Source organism: Camelina sativa, chromosome 12 (genome assembly GCF_030686135.1).
Source record: "Camelina sativa cultivar CO46 ecotype springtype chromosome 12, ASM3068613v1".
Taxonomy (NCBI): Eukaryota; Viridiplantae; Streptophyta; class Magnoliopsida; order Brassicales; family Brassicaceae; genus Camelina; species Camelina sativa.
In genome coordinates, this window is record NC_141891.1 from 20,375,328 (window position 1) to 20,397,559 (window position 22,232).

Genomic DNA, 22,232 nt, shown 5'->3' on the forward strand with positions numbered 1-22,232 from the left:
TTTGTCTAACTCAGCAAGAACTTACTGAGGTAAAATAATAGTAGACATAGAATGAACTTGTATTGAAGATAACACAGCTTTCGTATAAGTCAGTCTGCCTGCAAAACTAAGAACCCAACACTTCCATCTAGAAAATCGAGACGAAACTCTCTCCAAAATATGCCCAAATGTCTCTTTATTAATGTGGTTGTGTAGGACAGGCATCCCCAAGTACTTCCCCAAATATCTAGTAGCCTGGATTCCACTATCCTCACTAATAGAATGTCCCAAATCTCTAGACACATTGTCAGAGAAGAAAATTTTAGACTTCTCCAAACTGATCTTTTGACCCGAGGCTGTACAGAACTTCTCCAACACCCCCCGTATCACACGTATATGTGCTACTGATGCTTCAGCAAAAAGAATCAGGTCATCCGCGAAACATATATAAGAGAGTTGCGGTCCACCACGAGACAAAGTTATCGGTTTCCACCTCTTATCAATAACATCATGATTAATCATATGACAAAGTCTTTTCATGCATAAAACAAACAGATAAGGCGACAGTGGATCACCTTGTCGGAGCCCTCTCTTAGGAGTGAAAGAGTCAGTTCTCTCTCCATTCCATAGCAAACTCATAGCAGGGCTTGATACGCACTGCAAAATCCAACCAACACAAACCTCCGAGAAGCCTACAGCTCGCAGGGTATCAGCCAATAAATCCCATCGAATTCTGTCATAAGCTTTCTCAAGATCAAGCTTGAGCAACATCCACCATTTGCGACCATGTTTCTGCCGCATGGAATGCACAGCCTCTTGTACTACCACAATATTATCATTATTCAAGTGACCTGGAATAAAGCTGGCTTGGGCAGGTCCGATAAGTTTCGGCATCAAACTCTTAAGCCGTTCGACCATAGTCTTCGTAATAGTCTTAAACATGACATTACACAAACTAATCGGTCTAAACTGATTGATCCTCTCCGGTTTCACCACTTTGGCAATCAGCACAAGCAAAGCATCATTAGTGGCTGGTGGTAGAACTCCTGACTCAAAAAAATCCATCACGAACTTTACCACTGAGGTCCCTACAATATCCCAGCACCGTTGGTAGAATACTGGTTGATACCCATCCAGACCTGGTGATTTCAAACTGCCCATACTTCTGACTGCCTTTTCAATCTCCACCGCCATAAAAGGTTTACTTAAAAGCACACAATCCTCATGAGAAAGATTTGGAAAACCTTCCCTTGGTAGCATGTTCACTACTGCATCAACATCATTCATAGAATACAGCCGTGTATCAATGGCCAAAGTCTCCAAGTCCATAGAATCAGTTATCCATCTACCAGAATCATCCTTTAGACTTTCAATTTGATTCCTCCGTCTTCGAATAATTGTGGAAGTGTGAAAAAGCTAGTGTTCCTATCCCCATGCACAATCCACTTCTCCCTTGACTTCTGAAACCGGAGTACCTCTTCCTGTTCAAGAATGACATCAAACTCCTTTAGCAGTTCCTCCTCTTAAGCCAAAAGAACATCAGTCTGACTAAACTACAGGAGATCCTGAACAACTTTGATCTCACTCATTAACTTTTCTTTACGCCGTTGAACATCCCCAAACACCTCTTTGTTCCATTGACACAAGACTTGACACAAAGCCAAAAGAGCTTAAGGTGTCTTTAAACCCCCTTGCCAAGACGTAGCCACTAGGTCCTTAAAGATGGGATGCTGCAACCACACTGCTTCAAATCGAAATGGTCACCGTTGAGGGTCACTTCTCACTTCCGGAAACAACTGTAAATACAGAGGTTCATGATCCGACGAGAGAAAAGGTAAATGTCTAACTGTTGCTTCCTGCCATTTTAATCGAGTTTGAGCACAACACAAAATATGGTCGAATCTCTTAGCAACAAAGTTAGCTTCCACTCTTCCTCATTTCCATGTGAACTGATTCCCATGAAAGTCCAAATCAATTAGAAAAATATCATTTATCCACTCTCCAAATGCCAGCAAATATGCTGACAACCTACCATTTCCACCAGTTCGCTCATCAATTCTAACTATTGTGTTAAAGTCGCCACCAATAATCACCAGACCAGAAACATTAGCAACAACCTCCTTCAACTTTTCCCATAACCCGCTCCTACGATGGACAGTAGGAGCTGCATAAACAACAATCAGGTTCAGAATCTCCAGATGATTCATAATCTTAACCTTAATAAACTGCTCAGAGGATTCCACAACCTCCACCTGCCCAATATCCGACTTCCACAGCAACCATAAGCCTCGACTCTGCCCCACTGCATCCACTCGATAAGAATTCTCAAAACCCAATTTCCGACAAATTTTATCTGCTCGACTCCCCCCTGCGTGTGTTTCAAACAACGCCAACAGATCCGCAGGATTGCATTTCAGGAATGTACCTCACTGATTTTTGAAAAGCGGGTTTATTTGCCCCCTGGCAATTCCATAACAAACAATTCATCATAAACACTTGAAGCTCAACCAGAATAACTAGGGCAAACTGTTAAGCGACAGTCAGCATCGTCTCTGTCACAGACGATTCACTGACCATCACCACTTCCTTCGACGCTGAAATCTCTCTCATCCCCGGGGATGAAGTACCACTAGCATCAACAGAGCTCTGCATCTGATTCTCCGATGACCGATGACTTGCCAGATCCTTATTCTCACTAGATCCTCCGGCACGACCCAGACTCTCTTTCTCCACTCTGAGACGTTTGCCCTTGAAGGACATCTCGATGGTCTCTCGTATGGGTCCAAAAACCAACCCTTGAGTGGGCCGAGCACTAGGCGATTTCTTGGGCTTTTGACCATTACCACCACCCCGCTTTTTCAAGACAGGCCTTTTCTCCAGGGCCTCAAAACGTGGTAAAGCCTGTTTTGTCATCTGAGACTCATTTCCTATACCAGCATTAACTTGGGGAATACTCTTCCCTTGTTCTACCGAAGTTGATACACCCGCATTTTCTTTATTCGACTCCAGGAAGATCACATCTTCCTTCATTTCTGTTACTGAGATATCCTCATTAATATTTCCAAATATATTAGATATTGGAATATTCGCTGCATCAGTATTCCTTAATGGAACCTGATTCTGCTTTCCCGAATTAACAGCAGATCTGACGGTCGAATTTTTCACCGGACTCACTGACGCCCCCATTCGCCGGGCTGGTCTACAAACCGGTGTAAACCCATCATCCATGGGAGCATCACCTCGCAAGCTCCTCTCCTCCACCACAGTCCTAGTATCTGGACTACCCTCCTGTCCGATCACTAATTTGGGACAAGCGTGCACCAGATGCCCATACAGACCACATCCCGAGCAAATGTTCGAGAGCCCTTCATATGACACGAAATACCGCTCCCCATTAATCATAATAGTATCTTTAAGTGGCTTTTGCAGGTTAACTTCCACACAAATCCTTGCAAACCTAGCCCTCTCAAAGTGTAAAGTGTTTAGATCCACCTTAAGCGGCTTCCCTAGCCCTTTGGCAATCCTCATCAAAATAGATTGATGATAAAGGCTTATAGTAATGTTCGACAACCTTATCCACACCGGAGTTATAACAATCTCATCCCGAAAGGGATTAAACTCTGGTGACCACGCACCAACAAGTAACTCCCAAACGCCCTCCACGGACCACCAGTTAACGCAGCCATGTATTTGTCCTCCGCCTCAAAACAAACCATAAAGAATTGACGCGGTAGATCCATAACGAACATCGCCCCACAAAGCTTCCATAACTCACGCAGTTTCCTACTCAACACAAGTAGCGACACATGCCTACCCAACACCTTAACAATCATGCATTTCTTCCACAAACCATGCATCGCATCCAGAATCTCCCTTCCGATAGTAACCACCAGTTCCCCATCTTCTCCATCAAGGAACTCCAACCGCATTTGGTCTCCCACAAAATCATCATCCAATATCTCCTCCGGGATTGGTCTCCCTCCTCCATGACTTCCTGTCACCATCTGTACCCACACGCGAGAACCATCCGGCGGGTCTCCTGGAGGTCGATCTCGTACCCCCACATCCATCATAGTAGCGTCATGTACAGTTGGACCAAAAACCCTAGAATCGCCAAGCTCAGCCATTTTTTTCTAAAATATGAGCCGCAAGTTATTATATTAAAGTTTTTCTAATGTGGTGCTTACTTACAAATCAAATATGTTTATATATATATAATTTCCATTTTAATTCTTTGATTATTATGGAAGCAAACTTTAAACAACTTCCAAAGATATTGAGTTCTATTTATATGGCATGTAGAATTAAATTTTGATTTCCTTATATATCAAACAAATTGATTAAATTCATTTTTTAAAAAAAATATGTTTGGATAGGCATTTATAACTGATCCATATAATCAAATTTATAACTGTTTGGCTCCACAGTTTATCATTAATTATTTCTGTTTGGCTTCAAGGATTATACATATCCTTATTCCTATTTGAGTGGTATTTCATTGTAATAATCTTAAACTCTGTCTACTTATTAAAAATGTTTCCCTTTTAATAGTATAGATTATTATTAATTAACTTTTTCCCATTTACTTTTTTATGGCAACCGATTTCGATACTACTTAATTTTGGATCTTCCATTTATTTGATTGAAAAAAATTAGATGCATTACACTACCTCATATTCACACTATAAACTACAATACATTTATGTAGGTGTAGTTGATATTTGCTAAGCCACTAAACGGAAACACAATAAACGCCATAATTATGTTTCTCCCATATTTGTGAAATATTTGTGAAAATCGTTTATGATGAGACCATGATTTCCTAATTACAACCCTGATTATATACCTTACCTTATTATATATAGTGAATATCATCCCCCATCAAAATTCAAACCCCAAAAAACCTTCCTCCAATAAAAAAAAAAACTCTAATTTCTCCAAAATATCCTCCCACTCATGGCCCTACTTTCTACTCTCTCAAACTTGATGAAATTAATGAGTTCATATATAGACACACAAAACTTTGTTATTCGTCTACTCCATTTTTGGGAAGCCTGTGATTTCAAATGCAACAACTTTCTTCTCAGTATCATTGTCTTCTTCTTGATGGAAAGGTACTGTAAACTCATCCCAGAAACTACTTTATATGTTTGTGTCTTATGAATTCTTACACAATATTTCCTATATAGGCTAATGATTCACCCACGCCGTCTTCATAAGTTCAAATCTAAATTTAAACAGGATCACCTATTCTCCATTACTAATTTTGATGCCACAAAGCAACATAACTCCTACCGCCTTACTGACTATGCCTACAAGATTTATTCCAACGACCACACAACAATGGATGCTCTTAATCATCACGAGTACAATATTCCATAAGAGTATTACCATATTCAAAACTACAAAGACATCCAATCCTTGGTGGGAAAAGAGAAGATATTACTAGGTAATAATTTTTTTTTCTTTATAGTTATTATGTTCTAATATTTGGTGAACTAATTGCTCAAATCCAAAAAGCTATGTATTCATTATAGGTTTCCACTACATAATGTAGTTAAGAATGATAATTATGGCAAAATAGTTCTTGAAGAAATCCATAATTTAGTTGGAAGAGACTTTGTATTCTGCATCAAAGTCCGAGAGAGGAAAAGAAGCTCGGACCAGGTGGAAATCATCTAAAAAGTTAGAAAACGCTAGCCAATCTTCATGGGTTTGGAGAATCGAAACTAACTCTGCACAATTCGTCTCGAAACTCTGACAAGAACACTCTCCATGGCCCATAATAGTGCTTCTAGATCCGCGTGAAAGGGGGACGGACTTTGTCGAAGGCATTTTGCTCCCAACAGTATTCTATGTTCCTCACAATTACAACGCCACCATCCCAAACCTGAGTTGATGTATGATGCTTTCCAAGAGACATCAATCTGACAACGAGGTACCTGACCCTAAATTGCCCTAGATTCTCGACAATCAGAAGAATCTGAGGTACCCGAGATATCCGAAGGATCATCTGGTTGAATTTGCACCACCTCCTAAAAGTTTTTTGCATAAAGCCTGATTTATAATCTCGTGTGGCTCTAGATGCGTACCTTGAAAGAGTTTTTTATTCCTATCTTTCCGGAGTGTCCATAAGATCCAGGGTAACTGTTGACGATGATCTTGATCTCCAAAATGAGATAGCCCCCTCCAAATTATGAAATCCAAATTTGAATACACGGACTCGTATGGAAACCCCCTGATAAAATTGTCATCGGTGCTAGATCCCAAACTTGACGCGAACATGGGGACTCAAAAAGAGCATGATTAATTGTCTCAGTCGCTGAATCACATCTTTTACATCTAATATCACACTGAAGACCACAATGAGCTAAACGATCCATCACATGAAGAAGACCGGAAGCAATTTTCCAAAAAAATGCTTAATTTTGGGTGCAACACGAATTTCCATGCATGAGCCCTTAAGGCTGTGCAAGTAGGGCCAAATTCTACCTCGTTTACCATCTCTCTTGCAAGTCCATAACCCGATTTAACCGAATATTTCCCAGATCTTGTATAATGCCATACCAACCGATCCAGCTTGAATGACTTACTTATATCCATATCTTATATAATGCTCAGAGCATCTGCCATCAAGTTAGCTTTACCGGAGTGGTAAGCTATATCCAGATCATAGTCCGCCACTAACTCCATCCACTGTCTCTGCCTCAACTTCATCTCAGGCTGAGTGAAAATGTACTTCAGGCTCTTATGATTTGTGTACACCTGTACCTTTCCGCCATAAAGATAAGACCTCTAGATCTTTAAATTGGAAACTACAGCTGCCATCTCCAAGTCATGTGTAGGATAGTTTTCCTCATGCTTCCGCAACTGTCTCAAAACATAGGCAATAACCTTCCCCTTCTTCATCATCACACACTCCAAACCAACTCTTGAAGCATCTGTATACACCATATATGGCTTATCCTACTCCGGTAATGCCAATACTGATGTACTAGTCAACATCTTCCTCAGACTTGCGGAAGCCTCCTCATAACTCTGGTGACCATACAAAAGGAACGTCTTTCCCAGTTAGCTTAGTCATCGGCTGCACCATACCGGTAGAATCCCTTACAAAATCCTGAACTCGGAGGCATTACTCAGTGTAGGCCAATCTCTAATAGCCTTAATCTTCTCTAGATCAACATAGACTCCCTCTGCAGAAAGAGCTTTACCCAGAAAACCCATCTCCCTCTGCCAGAAACTACACTGGACCAGCTTAGCGAACATCTTCTGCTCTTGCAGCTTCTGTAGAACTTTCCTTAGATGAATCTCATGCTCATCAGGACTATTGGAATACACCAGGATTTCATCGATGAAGATGATTACAAACTCATCCAAAAACTCCATGAATACACTGTTCATCAACCTCATAAACACAGCTGGCGCATTAAACAAACAAAAGGGCATCACCACGAACTCATAGTACCTATACTTCGTCCTGAACGCCCTCTTCCTGATGTCCAACTCATCTATCAGAATCTGATGAGAACCCGACGCCAAGTCAATCTTGGAGAACCAAGTATCACCCCTCAATTGATCTAACAACTCATCAATCTGTGGGAGAAGATACTTGTTCTTCACAGTGACCCAGTTAAGACCCCGATATTCTATACACAAGCAGAAACTCCCGTCATTCTTCTTGACGTACAACACCGGTGCTCCCTACAGTGAAGTGTCCCTTACCCAACAAATCTTCGAACTGCTTCATCAGCTTTGGAACCATCTTGTAGGATGCTTTAGACAAAGGTGTCGTCCCTAGTTCTCACCCAATCGTGAAGGGATTAGACCGAGTTGGTGGTAACCCCTACAACGGTTGAAATACATCCTCAAAATCCCGAACCATAGGAATCTCACCTACAACAACCTGCCCTATAGACTCCAACATAGAAATAGTAGCCAGATAAGGCTCTGATTGGGAGAGACTTTTAAGATTTTAAAATTAATTTAAAGTCTTAAAAGCCAAAATTTTACCAATCATGTTTTTACTGCTTTATTATTTTTAAAAGTCTTAAAAGTCTAGCTCCCCACTTTTTTAGTTTGTACGTACAAATTTTTAAAGTCACAAATATGAGATTTTTTTTGCTGTTAAAAAATAAATAATAATAAAACTGTTGTTATTTTTTTCTTTCTTATTATCCATGATGATTAAAACATTCATTTTCAAAATATGTATAATTTATCACAAATATATTATAATTCATTAAAAATAGATTTTTTATTTCTGTTATTTTGAGATCCATTTTTCATAATTATTTTTGCATCAAAAACAATTATAACACATAATCAATTATGTCATATCTTTATATTTTATAATTTGTTGAAAATATTTATCTATTTATTTTTTATGAGTTTTTGTCTTTTAATTTTAAAATTTTTATTTTTTAAATAAAATTTATTATGTTACAACATAAATTTATTCTTAGCATAATTTATATTTATGAAAACATAAAATAAAAACAACAGCCATTAAAGTTTTAACAGTTAAAGTTTCTACAGCAAAAGTTTCTACAGCAAAGTCGTTACAGTCAAAGCATCTACAGTCACAAGTAACAGCCGTTACCAATCAGGGCCTAAGTCTCACGACCCTTCCTGATCTTCTTCTCTGCCTGCATAGCTGAAATAATCAGGCCCCCTAAATTTGGTCCCACTCTCTGATAAACCAACTGCTTCCCTTCCCTCTGGGCCGCTCAAACGCAATTCTACCCGGATGACAATCCATATGTACTATGTACATGTCTAACCAATCCAGACCTAGAATGGCATGATACAGCTCCACTGGATTGATAATCAGATCTGCCGGCATCGACTCTCGAAATAATCAGGCTCCCTAAAGTTGCATTAAGAAATTAGAAGAAGAAGTAAAGGATTTTGAATCTTCTCTGAAAGAATCTTGATTCTTCTCTCCAAAAGCTCTCTAAAAATCTCTCAGGGTTTTGCAAAAAATAAAGCTTAGGTCTTAACAATGACCTAAAAATCCTACTATATTGTAAAACACGAACTGGGCCTTAGTTGCAAATAAGAAAAACTTTTGTGCCAGATTTTGTAATCTTATAAACTTCAAAAAGATGGGATTTTCAATTGTCGTTAGAATGACGTGTCGCTCGATGCAGGGGCTGCATTGATTGATGCACTACAGCAAATTTTCTCTCCGAGTTTGTTTCCTCGGTATTGTTCCTCCCGATGCCCCAAAATGCTCCCCTACAAAGTCCAACAAAGTCTTCTCCTGCTGCACTCTTTGGAATATCATCGACCTCCACCACACACGCACATCACCCGATAGATATTACGCTGCCAAGTCCATCCGGTATTGGTCAGGACACTAGAGCGACTAGAAAATGCCCTCCATCCGCTCTCTCCACTCATCCGCCACACTCAGATCCGTACCTCCAAGGAAGTATCCCTTACCAACACGATGTAATTATTCCATTATTCGGATATGATAAACATCCACTACCTCAGCCCCCGGCTGCACACCTGCCTGCAAAACAATAACATGTTGCACCTTTGGAGCCTACCCACCAACCGTTGGCGGCACCATAGGAACTTGTACACCAACCGCTAGCGGTACCATAAAAGCCTGCACGCCACCAGCTGGCGGCACCACTGCTGGAAGCTACTTCAACAACTGAGCTAGCAAATCGTCCAGATGGTCATCATGACATGGGGCACCACCCGCTGCAACCCCCACACCTGGGGCCACACTAGCACCGACACCAAGCCCAACAGCCAAGCCCCCAAGCCTTCCCGGATGAGCCTGCGACTTTACCACCCGACCCATTTTTTTAATGATAATAGCTTAATTAAATACCCTATAATATTTAATTACAACCTATGTTGCATGGAAACGAAAACGGATACGCGGAAACGAAACGTTCGGAAACGAGAAACGGGTTTTTTCAAAAATTAAGTAATGGAAACGTGTAGGAAACGTATATACATATATATAGATATATATATATAGATATAATAAATCTCCAAACATAAAAACCATATTAAAAAAATCTATAACAACACAAATTCAAAACATAAATATTAAATAGTTTAATTAAAAGTAAAACTGTAAAAAAAATAAACGTTCAAAATCAAATTTTTTGACTAGCATCGTCATATTAGGGATTTTAACGTTTAAGCTACTAATTATATTATATTTTTTGATCATTATATGTATCATGAATTCTTATATTTTCAATTTACTTATTTTATTAAATTTTGAAATAATAAAAAAGAGTTTCCGTTGTGTTTCCAAAACGGAAACGGAGTTTCCATCGTGTTTCCAAACAGAGATATTTAGGAATCGTGTTTTTGTGACTTGTTTCCAAGTTTCTACGAGTTTCCGTTTCCGAAACGTTTCGGAAACGGGAAACGCACCTCAAAAAGAGTTTCCATGCAACATAGATTACAACTCAAACAATAAACCAACAATAAATCAACTTGGACAGCAGAAGACAAACCAAACCAACTCCAATTTTAAATAAATAACATATCAATTATAACAAATTAAAACCATCAACCTAACATGCTTCTAAACCAGATTCCAACATAAATAACATAATCAATGATACAACCGAGACCATAGATCATCCTCCTCCTCATCGCCATGATTCCACGCTACACATGAATTACCTGCACCAAAACATAATGAGATGCATGAGTATTACCAGAAATACCCAGTGAGACTATCCTTCTATCTACGAGCTATACACACAAGCAAATCAATAGTACAACCACAAATAAAACATAACAAACCAGTCACTATAATAGAACGCCAAATAACATATTTACCACACCTACTCATCATCACTCACAACAAATCATACAACCCAATCGCTTAGACAAGCTCATGGACATGCACTCACCTTAACAAGCTGATTCTAACAACAAAAACAACCAGGAGAAACACTCATTCAAGTCACACAACCAAAAGCAACCTTAAAGCAAACTGGACAGAACATTAGAAAAGAACAGTCTCAAAGAAAAAACCTTAAAATAAAAACCAACCGTTAACTATCAATGCCCTTCGGTGAAAAGGTAACCCTAGACGTCACGAAGCATCCTACAAAATCTCGTGCCGATAAGAAATCATACGAAACCACGATCTCGGTTACAATCCTTGGTGGTCCTAACTCGCGTATGAGTAAACGTGTCCCACAAAACTGCCAATAACTCACAGAGTTTAAACCCAAATTTACTTCTGTAAAAAGGATAATGATGATGAAAGGCTTGGAAATAACTTTACCAAATTTTGTTACTTTTAACAACGATTTGATATGTCGAAACTGTTTCGTCCCAAACCCTACTGATTCTGTTCCTTCTCCTTCTCTCTAAGATAAAGCTTTGTTGATCTCTTTCTCCTTCTCCTTCACACCATATAGACCAAGGCTCTCTCTCTCTTTCTCTAAGTTTCGACAATCCAAAAAAAGGAGAAGGAGGCGTCCAAAACTTATAAACACCCTCTTAGGATTTTTCAAAACCGACTCTAAACCGGGAGAAATTAAATCAAACTGGCCAATTTTTAAAATTAGGAAAACGGGATGTTACACTTTACCACGTCCTCACTAGCCATGCTCTGGGGCACACTCTTGCTGGCCTCGGGAATCTGTCTCCGACGATGACCATGACCACATCCAGCAGCTCCAACACCTCTAACCATCTGCACTACTAACAGCAGAGGTTAAGAACACAAAAATAAACCAAATAAACTTACCATGGAATCTCATTGAAGGCTCAGAGAAGATGTTCTAGGACCCCATACCACACATAAAACAAACAGCGAACAAACATGCAGTCCAAACATCAACGCACAAAACAAACAGTGAATTCATACCTAGAACCGTAATGGCTCTGTTACCAAATTGAAGCAACCCGACCAGTTTATTTTTTTCATACTAGAATAACTAGTGATCCCATACTCACTAACCAGCTAACCCCAAACAATAAAACCAGCAGATAACAGCCAATAAGATAACCAATATCATTAAACAAATGAATTCAGTAAACAAATAAACCAATAACCATCAACCATCCAACAATGTCATTAACATAAAAAAAATTTATAGAACCAACAACCTAAAAATCCGTTCTAGACAACATCATTCTATTCTAGCAACCTAACAGAAGCATAGAACAAACAACCGAGCCTCGAGAACATCTTCCTCTTCATGATCACACTTTGCTTTTACCTGCACCGCAAAACAAAATAGCTTCATAAGTATTTCCCAAAACAATTAGTAAGTCAATCCTCCCATCTATTAGGCTATACACACTAGGAAACAACAATCATCAAACAACAATCATAAAACAACAATCATAAAACAAACCAGGAAAAGAAATAAGCATTCAGCCGCCTGCTAGTGTTGGTATCGACCGACAACAGAGGGTGTCGACCGCCACTAGCCACATAGTGTCGACCGAAACCCAACTAGTGTCGAACAACACCTGCTCGACATCCTCGAAAACCCTAGAAGTGTTGACCGACACCTCCACATGATGTCGACCGACACTGACTCCAGCTCCTAGTGACGACCGATGTTGATCATCGACCTCCTCCATACTCCAGCTCCAATTTCCACCTCAAAACACGTCACACACGTCCAAGGCATTCCCAAGAGTGAAACCATGCCATAGGAGTCAAGAAAAGCACACAAACACCCAAAGAAATCAATCAAAGAACTCACAGAATCACAATAACAGAGATCTTAGCTTAGATCAGCCATGGTCATGCACTCACCTTTAAAATAGGTGGATTTTGAACCCAAAACGACGAAGCTAGCACCACATCAACCTTCCCCACACGTCCTTAGCCTTAGATCCTCACTTTCCAGGAAAAAATCTCTCTAATAAACACAGAGAAACTCCATAAACCTCAAAAAAAACTCGCAATAAACTTTACTCTCTTTTTATCTATGGAAAGTGTCAAAAGCGGCTAAAGACTTTGGAAAGTCGAGTGTTCCCTAATAAACTCGAGTCTTACGGTTTTCCTAAACCAACTATGCAAACCGAAGAATTAAAAATCGAACTGAAAATTCTACCACATAAGGTGTCGATCGACACCCACCACTGATGTCGATCGCCACTCCTACCGGAAATTCACAACCGGTTCACGAGCGTTACAATAATATAGACAACTAGATAGGAACCCGCGGTACACCGCGGGGTTAATTTTTCTTTAAAAGAAAAAAATATAATATTATTTGAGTAGACTTAATATTTTGTATTTATTAAATGTACAACTCTTATATCTATATACTAAGTTCAAACCCGCGGAATAATTTTTTTAATTGTATTTTGATATTCATTTTTATTTTTTTGGAACACCATATTGTATTTTAATATATGTTCTTATTTTTATTGTGTTTTAATTTATTTGTATTGTATAGTGTTGTTTCTTGTATGTCGATATATTTCGTAGTTCGTATAGTAAATAAGGATATAATCTATAACCTAATTAATTTCAAAAGAAATATATAGTATATAAAATATGTTCATAGTTTTTGTATTGGTTTAATAATTCAAACCAGTCATGCTAGATTTGTGCTACAACATATTAAAGAAATTTAACCCCAGAAAACCATCCTAGTGTAATATATAGTATGTCTGCATTTGCTCTACTTATGTAATATCGTAATGTTATTTGCAAAAAAAAAATACACAAAATACATGACCCGCATTAAAAAGAATCATATCTTTTGATCCATATCCAATTAAACGTAAGATCTAAAATAAAATAAACAACATGTTTAAGAAAAATAAAAAAATACATAACTGTTTAAAATTTCTTTAAATATATATTTTTGACTATTATTTCAACACTTATAAAAAAATTTAGTCTAAGATTGAATAAATAATACGTATTATTTAACAATAATACTTGTAATTTAATTTGGTATCATAGTAAGTTTAATTTAAAAGATAAAACAATTAAATATGATCCAGCTATAGGAAGCATTTTTCTACATTGGTTACATAGTCATATAATTTGTATGATTATAATAAAATTTATTATATTTTGAATTGGGGCAAAACAAAAATCAGCCGAAGAAAGACATTAAACCTAAAGTCATTGTTCCTTTGTCTCTTTCCTCCTCTCTTCCTCGGTTCCTCCTCCGTGACCTTCAAAATTGGTCTCTTACCAATCTTTTTTCGTTTCTACACCCAGGCCGTTTCTTACCAACTTCCTCCACTGGATCAACTAATCATGTATTATATAATTAACAATTCTATGTGTTTGCCTCCGATTTTGTCTCATCTCATCACGAATGGTTACCTGAATGGAAAGAGCTACTCTTATCTATCTCCAAGGCTGGTTATTCCGCAGATCTAGTAACAATTGTGTAAGAACTCTTTTTCTCACTGAGTTTGCGACTTCTTAAATTGATTTGATTCTCTTATTTTGGTGAAAATAAGTTTTTTTTTTGGATATTATTGATTCTGCTATATAATCTATATAACTATATTCTCTGTCAATACAATTTTGTTTTTTTTCCTTTCAAAATTCCATTCTCCGTCTCCATCAGCAACTAAATAGCAAACATTGCCCGTGAGATCTCTCTCCACTTCCGTCACCGAAGATGCATTCTTCTTCTCGAGGATCCGAGCCTTCCAAATCCATGAGCTCTCTCACTGCTTGATGCTTTAAAATCCCAATTCTTTGATATGTACCAGTTCTTCATCGAATTAGGATTTCGCATGGATCGATTGCTCATAGTATATTTATTGGGCAATAACTGGTAGTGACAAAACATGAGTTAGGCTTTAGGTATAAATAAAATAAAAAGCTTACAAATATATGTTTGATGGTTTCTCTGTATTAAAATTTAGACATTTTTAGATGGCTATATTGGAAGACTTACCTCCCAAACGAACATGCAGGTTGATGAAATTAAAAGAGATGATGTCATTTGCCTGTCAAGGAATGCTGCTACTTTGGCTGGTTCTCTCACTCTACATGTCTTTCAAGTTTATATCGATCTTCCAACTCTCACATAGAAGGATAAGGAGGTCAGAGTTGCTTCTAACCTCTAAATCTCAACAATTTATATTGAATCATATGTTACATTCAAAATATTAAATTCATATGACTTGCATGACTTCTCCTCTTGAATTTCTGGAACCGGTTCATTAGATCCTTTTTCACAGAAGAGTGAACTTTGTACCCTGAAAATGACATAACAGTAGGTTAAGTTTATGAACATAAATACTGCTGAATGTGTATGTATATAACAATATAAGATCTTTATACTTACCTTGGCATCATCGAGTAACATGTCAAATGTTTCACCAAACATTGGTGTATATGTCTCCCAGGTATGAAGAACCCTGAATTGCACTTTCTATGAAGTCTTGAAAGGCATCACATCTCGTAGGATGCAGTCATTGCGAGGTATGTGTTTCAAAGCTTGTATTTGAAAAATGGTGAATGTGTGATGATCGGGTCTATGCGTTTCATGATGATATTTATAGGTGATTCATATATTAGTGTTTAGGTTAGAAGCAATAAATGATAGATTTCTTGTGCAAGCACAAAAATCTTTGATACGCATAATTAGCATTGATTAGCATTGCTTTTTTGGTATCAAATTAGCTATGTTCGATGTTTATTTTTGTTTTTTTTGGTAAGTGTATTGTGTAGCAAATATGGTAATTGTATGCTAATTATAAGATGACTGGAGAATTATTAGTCGAAATTTCAGTGATTTGCGTTGTGTGATTTAGGCAGATATTAACATTTAAACATATGCCATTATTACCGTTCATTTATGGATATTTTTAGGCTATATTCCTCGATTAGTAACTAACTAACAACTATTACATTTTTGTCTGTTTTGCAGGATTTATCCTATACGCAAGGCCCAACACGCATACAAAATATTTTAACAATAGTAAGGCCCAATTTTAAATCAATATCCATGCAGCTGGATACGTTGTCGGATTATCTGGTGGGTAATCGGATAAACACGCGGACCCTACAGCTAAAATCGAATCTTTAGTTTTTAAGTCATTTTTGTCCTTATTGATTTCAATAAAGTGTCTCCTTTTTTAATAATTGAGTGGCAATTTGAGTAATTAGATTAGGGATTTTGGACATTCTCCTATTTGTACTTCTCTTTTAATTATAAGAAGATAAATCTTGGTCAAAATCTGATTGTTGACTTTTTTGGAATAGAAATAAAAATACAAATTTAAATACATTAATTTTAACAGAAATTTTATAATATATAATTGATTTTCTGTAATAAGATGTATTATCTTTAATTTATAACTTATTAGTCTTATATGGGTTAAATTTCAAATATTTTGATAGATTTTGGATATAATTGGGTACAAAATACTAGAAAAATATACAAATATTTTGGTTATTCGGATAGCTGAATGGGTAATCTTTGGTAACTGGATGCCCATTTGAGTATTTAGTACAAATATTTTGTAAGTACCCATTCGAGTATTGAGTACAAATATATATTTTTTAGTTGTTCCGGTTCCACTTTTTTTTTTAATCTGGTTCCCATATACAAAAATATATTTAAAATAGTTTTAATTATTCTGATATTAAAAATACACATAAAATAATGGATTAGTTAATAATGAGTACATTATTATCATGCAATTTGGAATAGTCTTGAGATTCAAAGCTAGTAATAGCAGCAACAATGGCCAGACTTATCTGAGCCACCATAGCGTTCACAAAATCCTCCTATTCGGTATCCTTTATAATAGCAAAACTCATTGCATGTCATTGAGTTTTTACATCCTGGTTGAAGATAACATTCTCTTCCTCGTCCTGTTTTGTAAAAAAAAGCAAAAATATTAATAAAATTACAAGAACACCAAACTGTAACCAACTTTTTCAACTCAATTCGAATCGAATAGAATTTTGAAAAATACTATGTCAGTTTAGGTTTACAAATGAGGTGGTTAGAGTTTAGATTTTACAATTAGAATGAAATTATATGTCAGTTTGGGTTTACAAATGAATTGGTTAAAATTTAGATTTTACAATTAGAACAAATTATATGTCAGTTTTAGTTTACAAATAAGGTGATTAGAGTTTAGATTTTACAATTAGAACAAAATTATATATCGGTTTGGTTTATAAAAGATCGGTTTGAATTTTTTATTTTATAATGATGTATACAAATTTTATTTTATTTTATTTTATAAGGATATGAATAAAGAGGTTCACCGGGATGAACCCAAGTAATGTCCTAAATAAATCTAAATTTGAGTATATCACCATAACATTATAGATAAATAAATATATTTTTTTGCATTTACGATACTTTGGGTGTATTTCGGTTTCGGCAAATTTGGGACGACGGGGTATTGCTTGCGACTTACGGTGCGTGCGATGTGGCGCGGATGTGGAGACTATCAATCACGCAATCTTTGTGTGTCCTCCGGCCCGTCAGGTTTGGGCTCTAGCTCATGTACCAGTGGGACCAAATTCTTTCCCGACGGAATCAGTATATGCAAATGTTGATCATTTTTTGGGTCAGCAGAATCCTGGGGCCCATGTTGCGGCGTTTCCGTGGCTTATGTGATTTATTTGGAAAGCACGGAATGCACGTGTTTTTGAAAATATTGTGGAGCGGCCGGAGGATATTGTTAGCTTAGCAGAGGGCGAAGCTGCAGCGTGGCAGAAGGCTCAGGTCGAGGACGACTCGGTGTCATATCCCACCATTCCAGCAGTTTTGGAGACCCCGGCTAGGGTGGCCACAACCTCCCTTCCTTCGGTTTTTTCGGGATACCGATGCTTCATAGATGGATCTTGGAAAGCAGGGGATTTGTATGCAGGTGCTGGATGGTGTTGTACCTCCGCCCAGACAGGTTTGCCGTTTTTGGGTGCCAAGAATTTCCGACGAAGTCTATCTCCATTACATTCTGAAGTTGAAGCGTTCCTTTGGGCGATGCGCTGCATGATTGGGCATGACTTCAGAGAGGTGGCTTTTTATACCGACTGCTCAGACTTGGTGAAGATGGTGTCTTCCCCTTCCGACTGGCCAGCGTTCTCGGCGTACCTTGACGACATCAAGACTGATAGGGAGGAATTCTCTTCTTTCTCTTTATCTCTAATTTCTAGAAATGCTAATGTAAGGGCGGATTCTTTGGCACGCCAAGCGCGTACATCTCCGCACCAAGTTTTATTTGTAAACGATTTCCCAACCAATTGGCTCGTTTGAGCTGATCTTTTGTTGTCAAAAAAAAAAAAAAAAAAAAGATACTTAACCCTTAATAAAATACATGTATTACCTGAAATAATGGGCAGGAGTATGAGGGCACACACCATCAACAATACAAGACATGAAAAACTCTTGGTTCCCATTAGTTGTGTTGCTAGATGATGCAAAGAAAAAAATTGTCAAAATATATCCAATCTCATGAGAAACCTAATAATTAAAAAACAAAATTTGAAAAGTAAAGTTTAAAATCAAGGTTAAGAGAAGTTCCATTTCGTGTTGAAACAATGATAATAGGAAGAAATGTATAGACTAAAATTAATATCTTACAAATACTTAAGGGATGTGGATCTTGAAATATTATTTTACACTGTTTGATAATAACTAGTTTTTTGTTAAATAGAAAGTTTTCAAGATTTCTTACCAAAGTAGCCATATTTATAAACTACTTTACGAAGTTCAAAATTTTGATTTTTAAAAGTCAAAATATTGACAGCAATTATAAAGTTCCCTATTTAAGATTTATTTTAATTGAACCTTTATACCATAATCTGGTCAAACTCTACATAACATCATATTATCTATTTTACATTTATTGTTAAGACTCTCCCATAATATATAATGGATTTTCCATAATAGCCTTTTTTTTATCCTTATTTGATAATTATTAGATATTAGATCTTGGTTATTTTAATTTACTTTTACAGTATATGAATTAAAAATTCTAACAAAAATTAATTTTACCAGATCTTTTTTATACATAGTTGATTGCTCATATTAAGAGAAATTTTATAAATATTATGTGGTAATTTTTTGTTTTATTTGTTAATTTATATTAAAATATCAATTTTCCATTCTCTTTTTTTTTTTTTGTGAAAAGTCCATCTTTATAATCTCTTATTTATCTGTTAATCTAAGCCTGAAATATAATATGATTCAATAATGAAAGTGAGAATGAGATGAACCATTAAAAATAACATTGTTAGCTAAGACTTGACTCTTATTAGTACTAAAATAATTAAGATTTAATATAGCTTTTTGAGATTTTCTAAGGACATCTCCAGTGATAAATGCTAATCACCAGAGTTGCTCATATAAATTTATATAATAATAAAAGAGAAGGGAGAAATAAGAGAATCGTTTCTTGGTTGCTTATGCAAGCAACATTTCTCAGCAAATATATAATTATATATATGGTTAAAATAATAATTTTATTTTTTTTAAAGAAGCCTTTAATACGTTGCTGATGGTCTAAGAAGCTCTTATGTGGGACCCACACAAAACACATATATTCTGATAAATGACTCATTTTATTATGATAAATAAAATCAAATTTTTTTACAAAGTTAATTAAATATATATATATATATGTGTTTATGTTATCTAATTTTATAGTTAATTTTAAAATAATTTTATGTATTAATAGTATTTACGGTTTTATTATTGTTACTATTATAAAAAATATATTTATTTGAAATCTTCTATTATATGATAAATTTTAAAATAATTATATAAGTTAAATTACATTACAAATATTAAACTATACTAAAAAAATATTATATTGATGAGATATTAAGTAAGTTTCTCACCAATACATATAAACAAAACATAATGAAAAAAATTTAAGACTCATGAAAAAGTTTTAAGCCTAAAAGTACAATAGTATTATATTAGTAAGAGACACTAAAAATGAGAACTGTGAGATAATACTAGAAACTAAATTGTAGATTGTCTAATAGGGGCCCTATCTTAACCAATTGTGTAAGTTATATAAGAGAATAAATCCATCTCCAAGCATATTTGAATATATATTAATATATTAATTAATATGATAATATGGAATACATATAAAACGAGAAATTAATTAGGAATTAGTACATTAATATCGTCGGATATGGAAGAGTCTTGAGATTCAAAGCCAGGATGACAACAACAATTGCCGGTCTTTTTGCCTACATATTTTTGGCAGAACCCTCCTAATTTGTATCCTTTTAATTTGCAAAGTACATTGCATGTTAGATTGCGTGAACATGTTGATCCTGGTATGCATGGTATTACTTCGACTGCATAACCAAACACATTAACAAAGATCATAACCACAAAATGATTAATTAATCGTTTTATAAATTTGTATTACTAATGCTAGCATATGTTTTTTTATTCCAATTACAATAGCCATAATTTCTTTCTAAAGAGTTAACATCACTTATCCAATTTTTCAGGAAAGATTTACACATATTTTTTTCTCTAACTAAATGTAAGAGAAAATTACAAGTCTCTCATCGACATATCATACAAATAAACACACACAAAAATAGCTTTAGAAAATATTTAACCCTGAATAAATATATGTGTTACCTGAAATCATTGATGGAAGGATGAAAGCAAACACCATCAATAACGGTAATAGAAAATATGAAAACTTCTCCATGGCCATCTTTTATGTTGCTAGAGAATACATATAACAAATGTTTGTTAGAATACTCTTGAGAGAAAAAAATAAAAATAAGGTTCAAACTCAAACAAGCACACTAATAGTATGGATAGATGTTTTCTTACGCAATTTTCTACAAAACATTTGGTAGAAAATATTTTACCAATATCATATTCGGTTTTGACGAAATTCAGTGATCATTATTTACTGCTTGAGAAACAAGTTTTTGTTTATCAAATTCTTATGAAATTAAACAGATTTACAACTCAATTCACCTTTTCTCTTTTTGATATTTAGATATTGGGAAGTAACAATATTAGTTTTGTCACCTTTAATTGTCTATGGTTTTTCTATTATATATTATTTATTTATTGGTTTTATTTGGTAAGTCAAAAAATGATAATTTTTGGTCAAATGGGTTATTAATTTAGGGTCAAGTTTAGGATTGTGGTTAAATAATTTTGCTGACCACAATTTTATCTGAAGGAGTTATAAAAACCTTTTCCCCTTAAGATTATTAGTTATATGACCACAATTGTATTAGATTTAGTGTTAGATAGTATCTAGTATCTAGTATCTACTTAAGTTATTTGACTTTGACTAAAAAAGAAAAGAAAATAACATCATATCGGTCATTCAAGCTATATTATGGAGTTTTCAAAATATGTAGAAATATTTTTTTAAGAAAAGTTTAGTTGGTTATTTAGACGGTTAATCTTGGTCAAACAATTGATGCCACTTACATTTTGTATTCACGTTATGTGAAAATACATCAAAATTGAATTATTTTGGGGCTAAAAGTTTTTTTTTTTTAAGATTAAAAAAATTTCGATACAAGTCTTAAATCAAAGTATTTTTGACGGTTAAAACATGTTTTTGGCATAACCATAAATAGAAACCGAGGGTTCAGTTGAAGATGGTTTTCCATCCGTATGCCGCTGCCCGATTTATGTGTGACGGTTTGGGTCATGTAAGATCATCCCACTACTCCCAACGACGAGTTGAAAGTGGTAACACTTTAGCAACTAAAACTGAAGTGGTCTATATATGGATTTAAAAACCAATTTACGCTGAACACAAACGGTTTTTTTTGTTTTAATATGGATATGCCCATTTGGACCTGGACAAACAAAATGGAAAATAAAATTTGATTAAAAATAACAATAACAATAATAAAAAATGGACAAACCAAGACAATAAAGAGAAAAACGGTATAAACATATTTAAAAAATACAAAAATATATATTCATTAAAAGCACACACAAAAAAAAAGATATGGGTTTTTGATTCAAACGACTACGTAAGTACAAAGGCAAAGCTATATCGGGTGAATTTATCGGAGTTACTAGCTTGGCAATGGATGGTGAACCAGAACAGAAAAACTCATATACTAACTTAGGCATTTTACAAGAGCTACTTTTTTTCAGTTACATCACCGATTTCGAAACCTTTGATCAAAACTAAACGGATTTCAGCATAAGATGGAACAAACAACAAGTCACATCCCACACCTTTTATCCTGAAATATAGATCGACAAAACACACCAAAATCTAATATTCTTAATCTCATTAACTTGCAAAAAAGAGAAAACTCATAATTTATA

The 22,232-nt window shown here is 35.6% G+C and overlaps 2 protein-coding genes and 1 long non-coding RNA gene across 5 annotated transcripts; 1 reads left to right on the forward strand and 2 right to left on the reverse strand.

The window, feature by feature from the left end:
• Positions 1-1,340: 1,340 nt before the first annotated feature.
• Positions 1,341-3,507, reverse strand: LOC147930804 (uncharacterized). Its single transcript, XM_087477038.1, has 5 exons — positions 2,554-3,507; positions 2,405-2,439; positions 2,226-2,281; positions 2,012-2,143; positions 1,341-1,501 (listed from the first exon to the last, which is right to left on the reverse strand). Exons 1-5 carry the CDS (start codon positions 3,505-3,507, stop codon positions 1,341-1,343), a joined length of 1,338 nt encoding a protein of 445 aa, XP_087333164.1.
• Positions 3,508-14,023: 10,516 nt separating this feature from the next.
• LOC147930805 (uncharacterized) lies at positions 14,024-16,157 on the forward strand. Its single transcript, XR_015575622.1, has 4 exons — positions 14,024-14,351; positions 14,890-15,018; positions 15,325-15,400; positions 15,849-16,157. It is a non-coding gene; the product is annotated as an uncharacterized LOC147930805 (long non-coding RNA).
• Positions 16,158-19,991: 3,834 nt separating this feature from the next.
• Positions 19,992-21,001, reverse strand: LOC104732284 (putative defensin-like protein 88). 3 transcript variants are annotated; one of them, XM_019233616.2, is made up of 3 exons: positions 20,904-21,001; positions 20,553-20,642; positions 19,992-20,257 (listed from the first exon to the last, which is right to left on the reverse strand). In XM_019233616.2, the coding sequence occupies exons 2-3, from the start codon at positions 20,629-20,631 to the stop codon at positions 20,055-20,057; spliced, it is 282 nt and encodes a 93-aa protein (XP_019089161.1). In that variant the 5' UTR covers positions 20,632-20,642; positions 20,904-21,001; the 3' UTR covers positions 19,992-20,054. The 3 variants fall into 3 exon arrangements, with proteins under 3 accessions (XP_019089161.1, XP_087332885.1, XP_087332884.1); XM_087476759.1 differs by having other exon boundaries at positions 20,792-20,914; XM_087476758.1 differs by lacking the exon at positions 20,904-21,001 and adding an exon at positions 20,754-20,892.
• Positions 21,002-22,232: the final 1,231 nt, after the last annotated feature.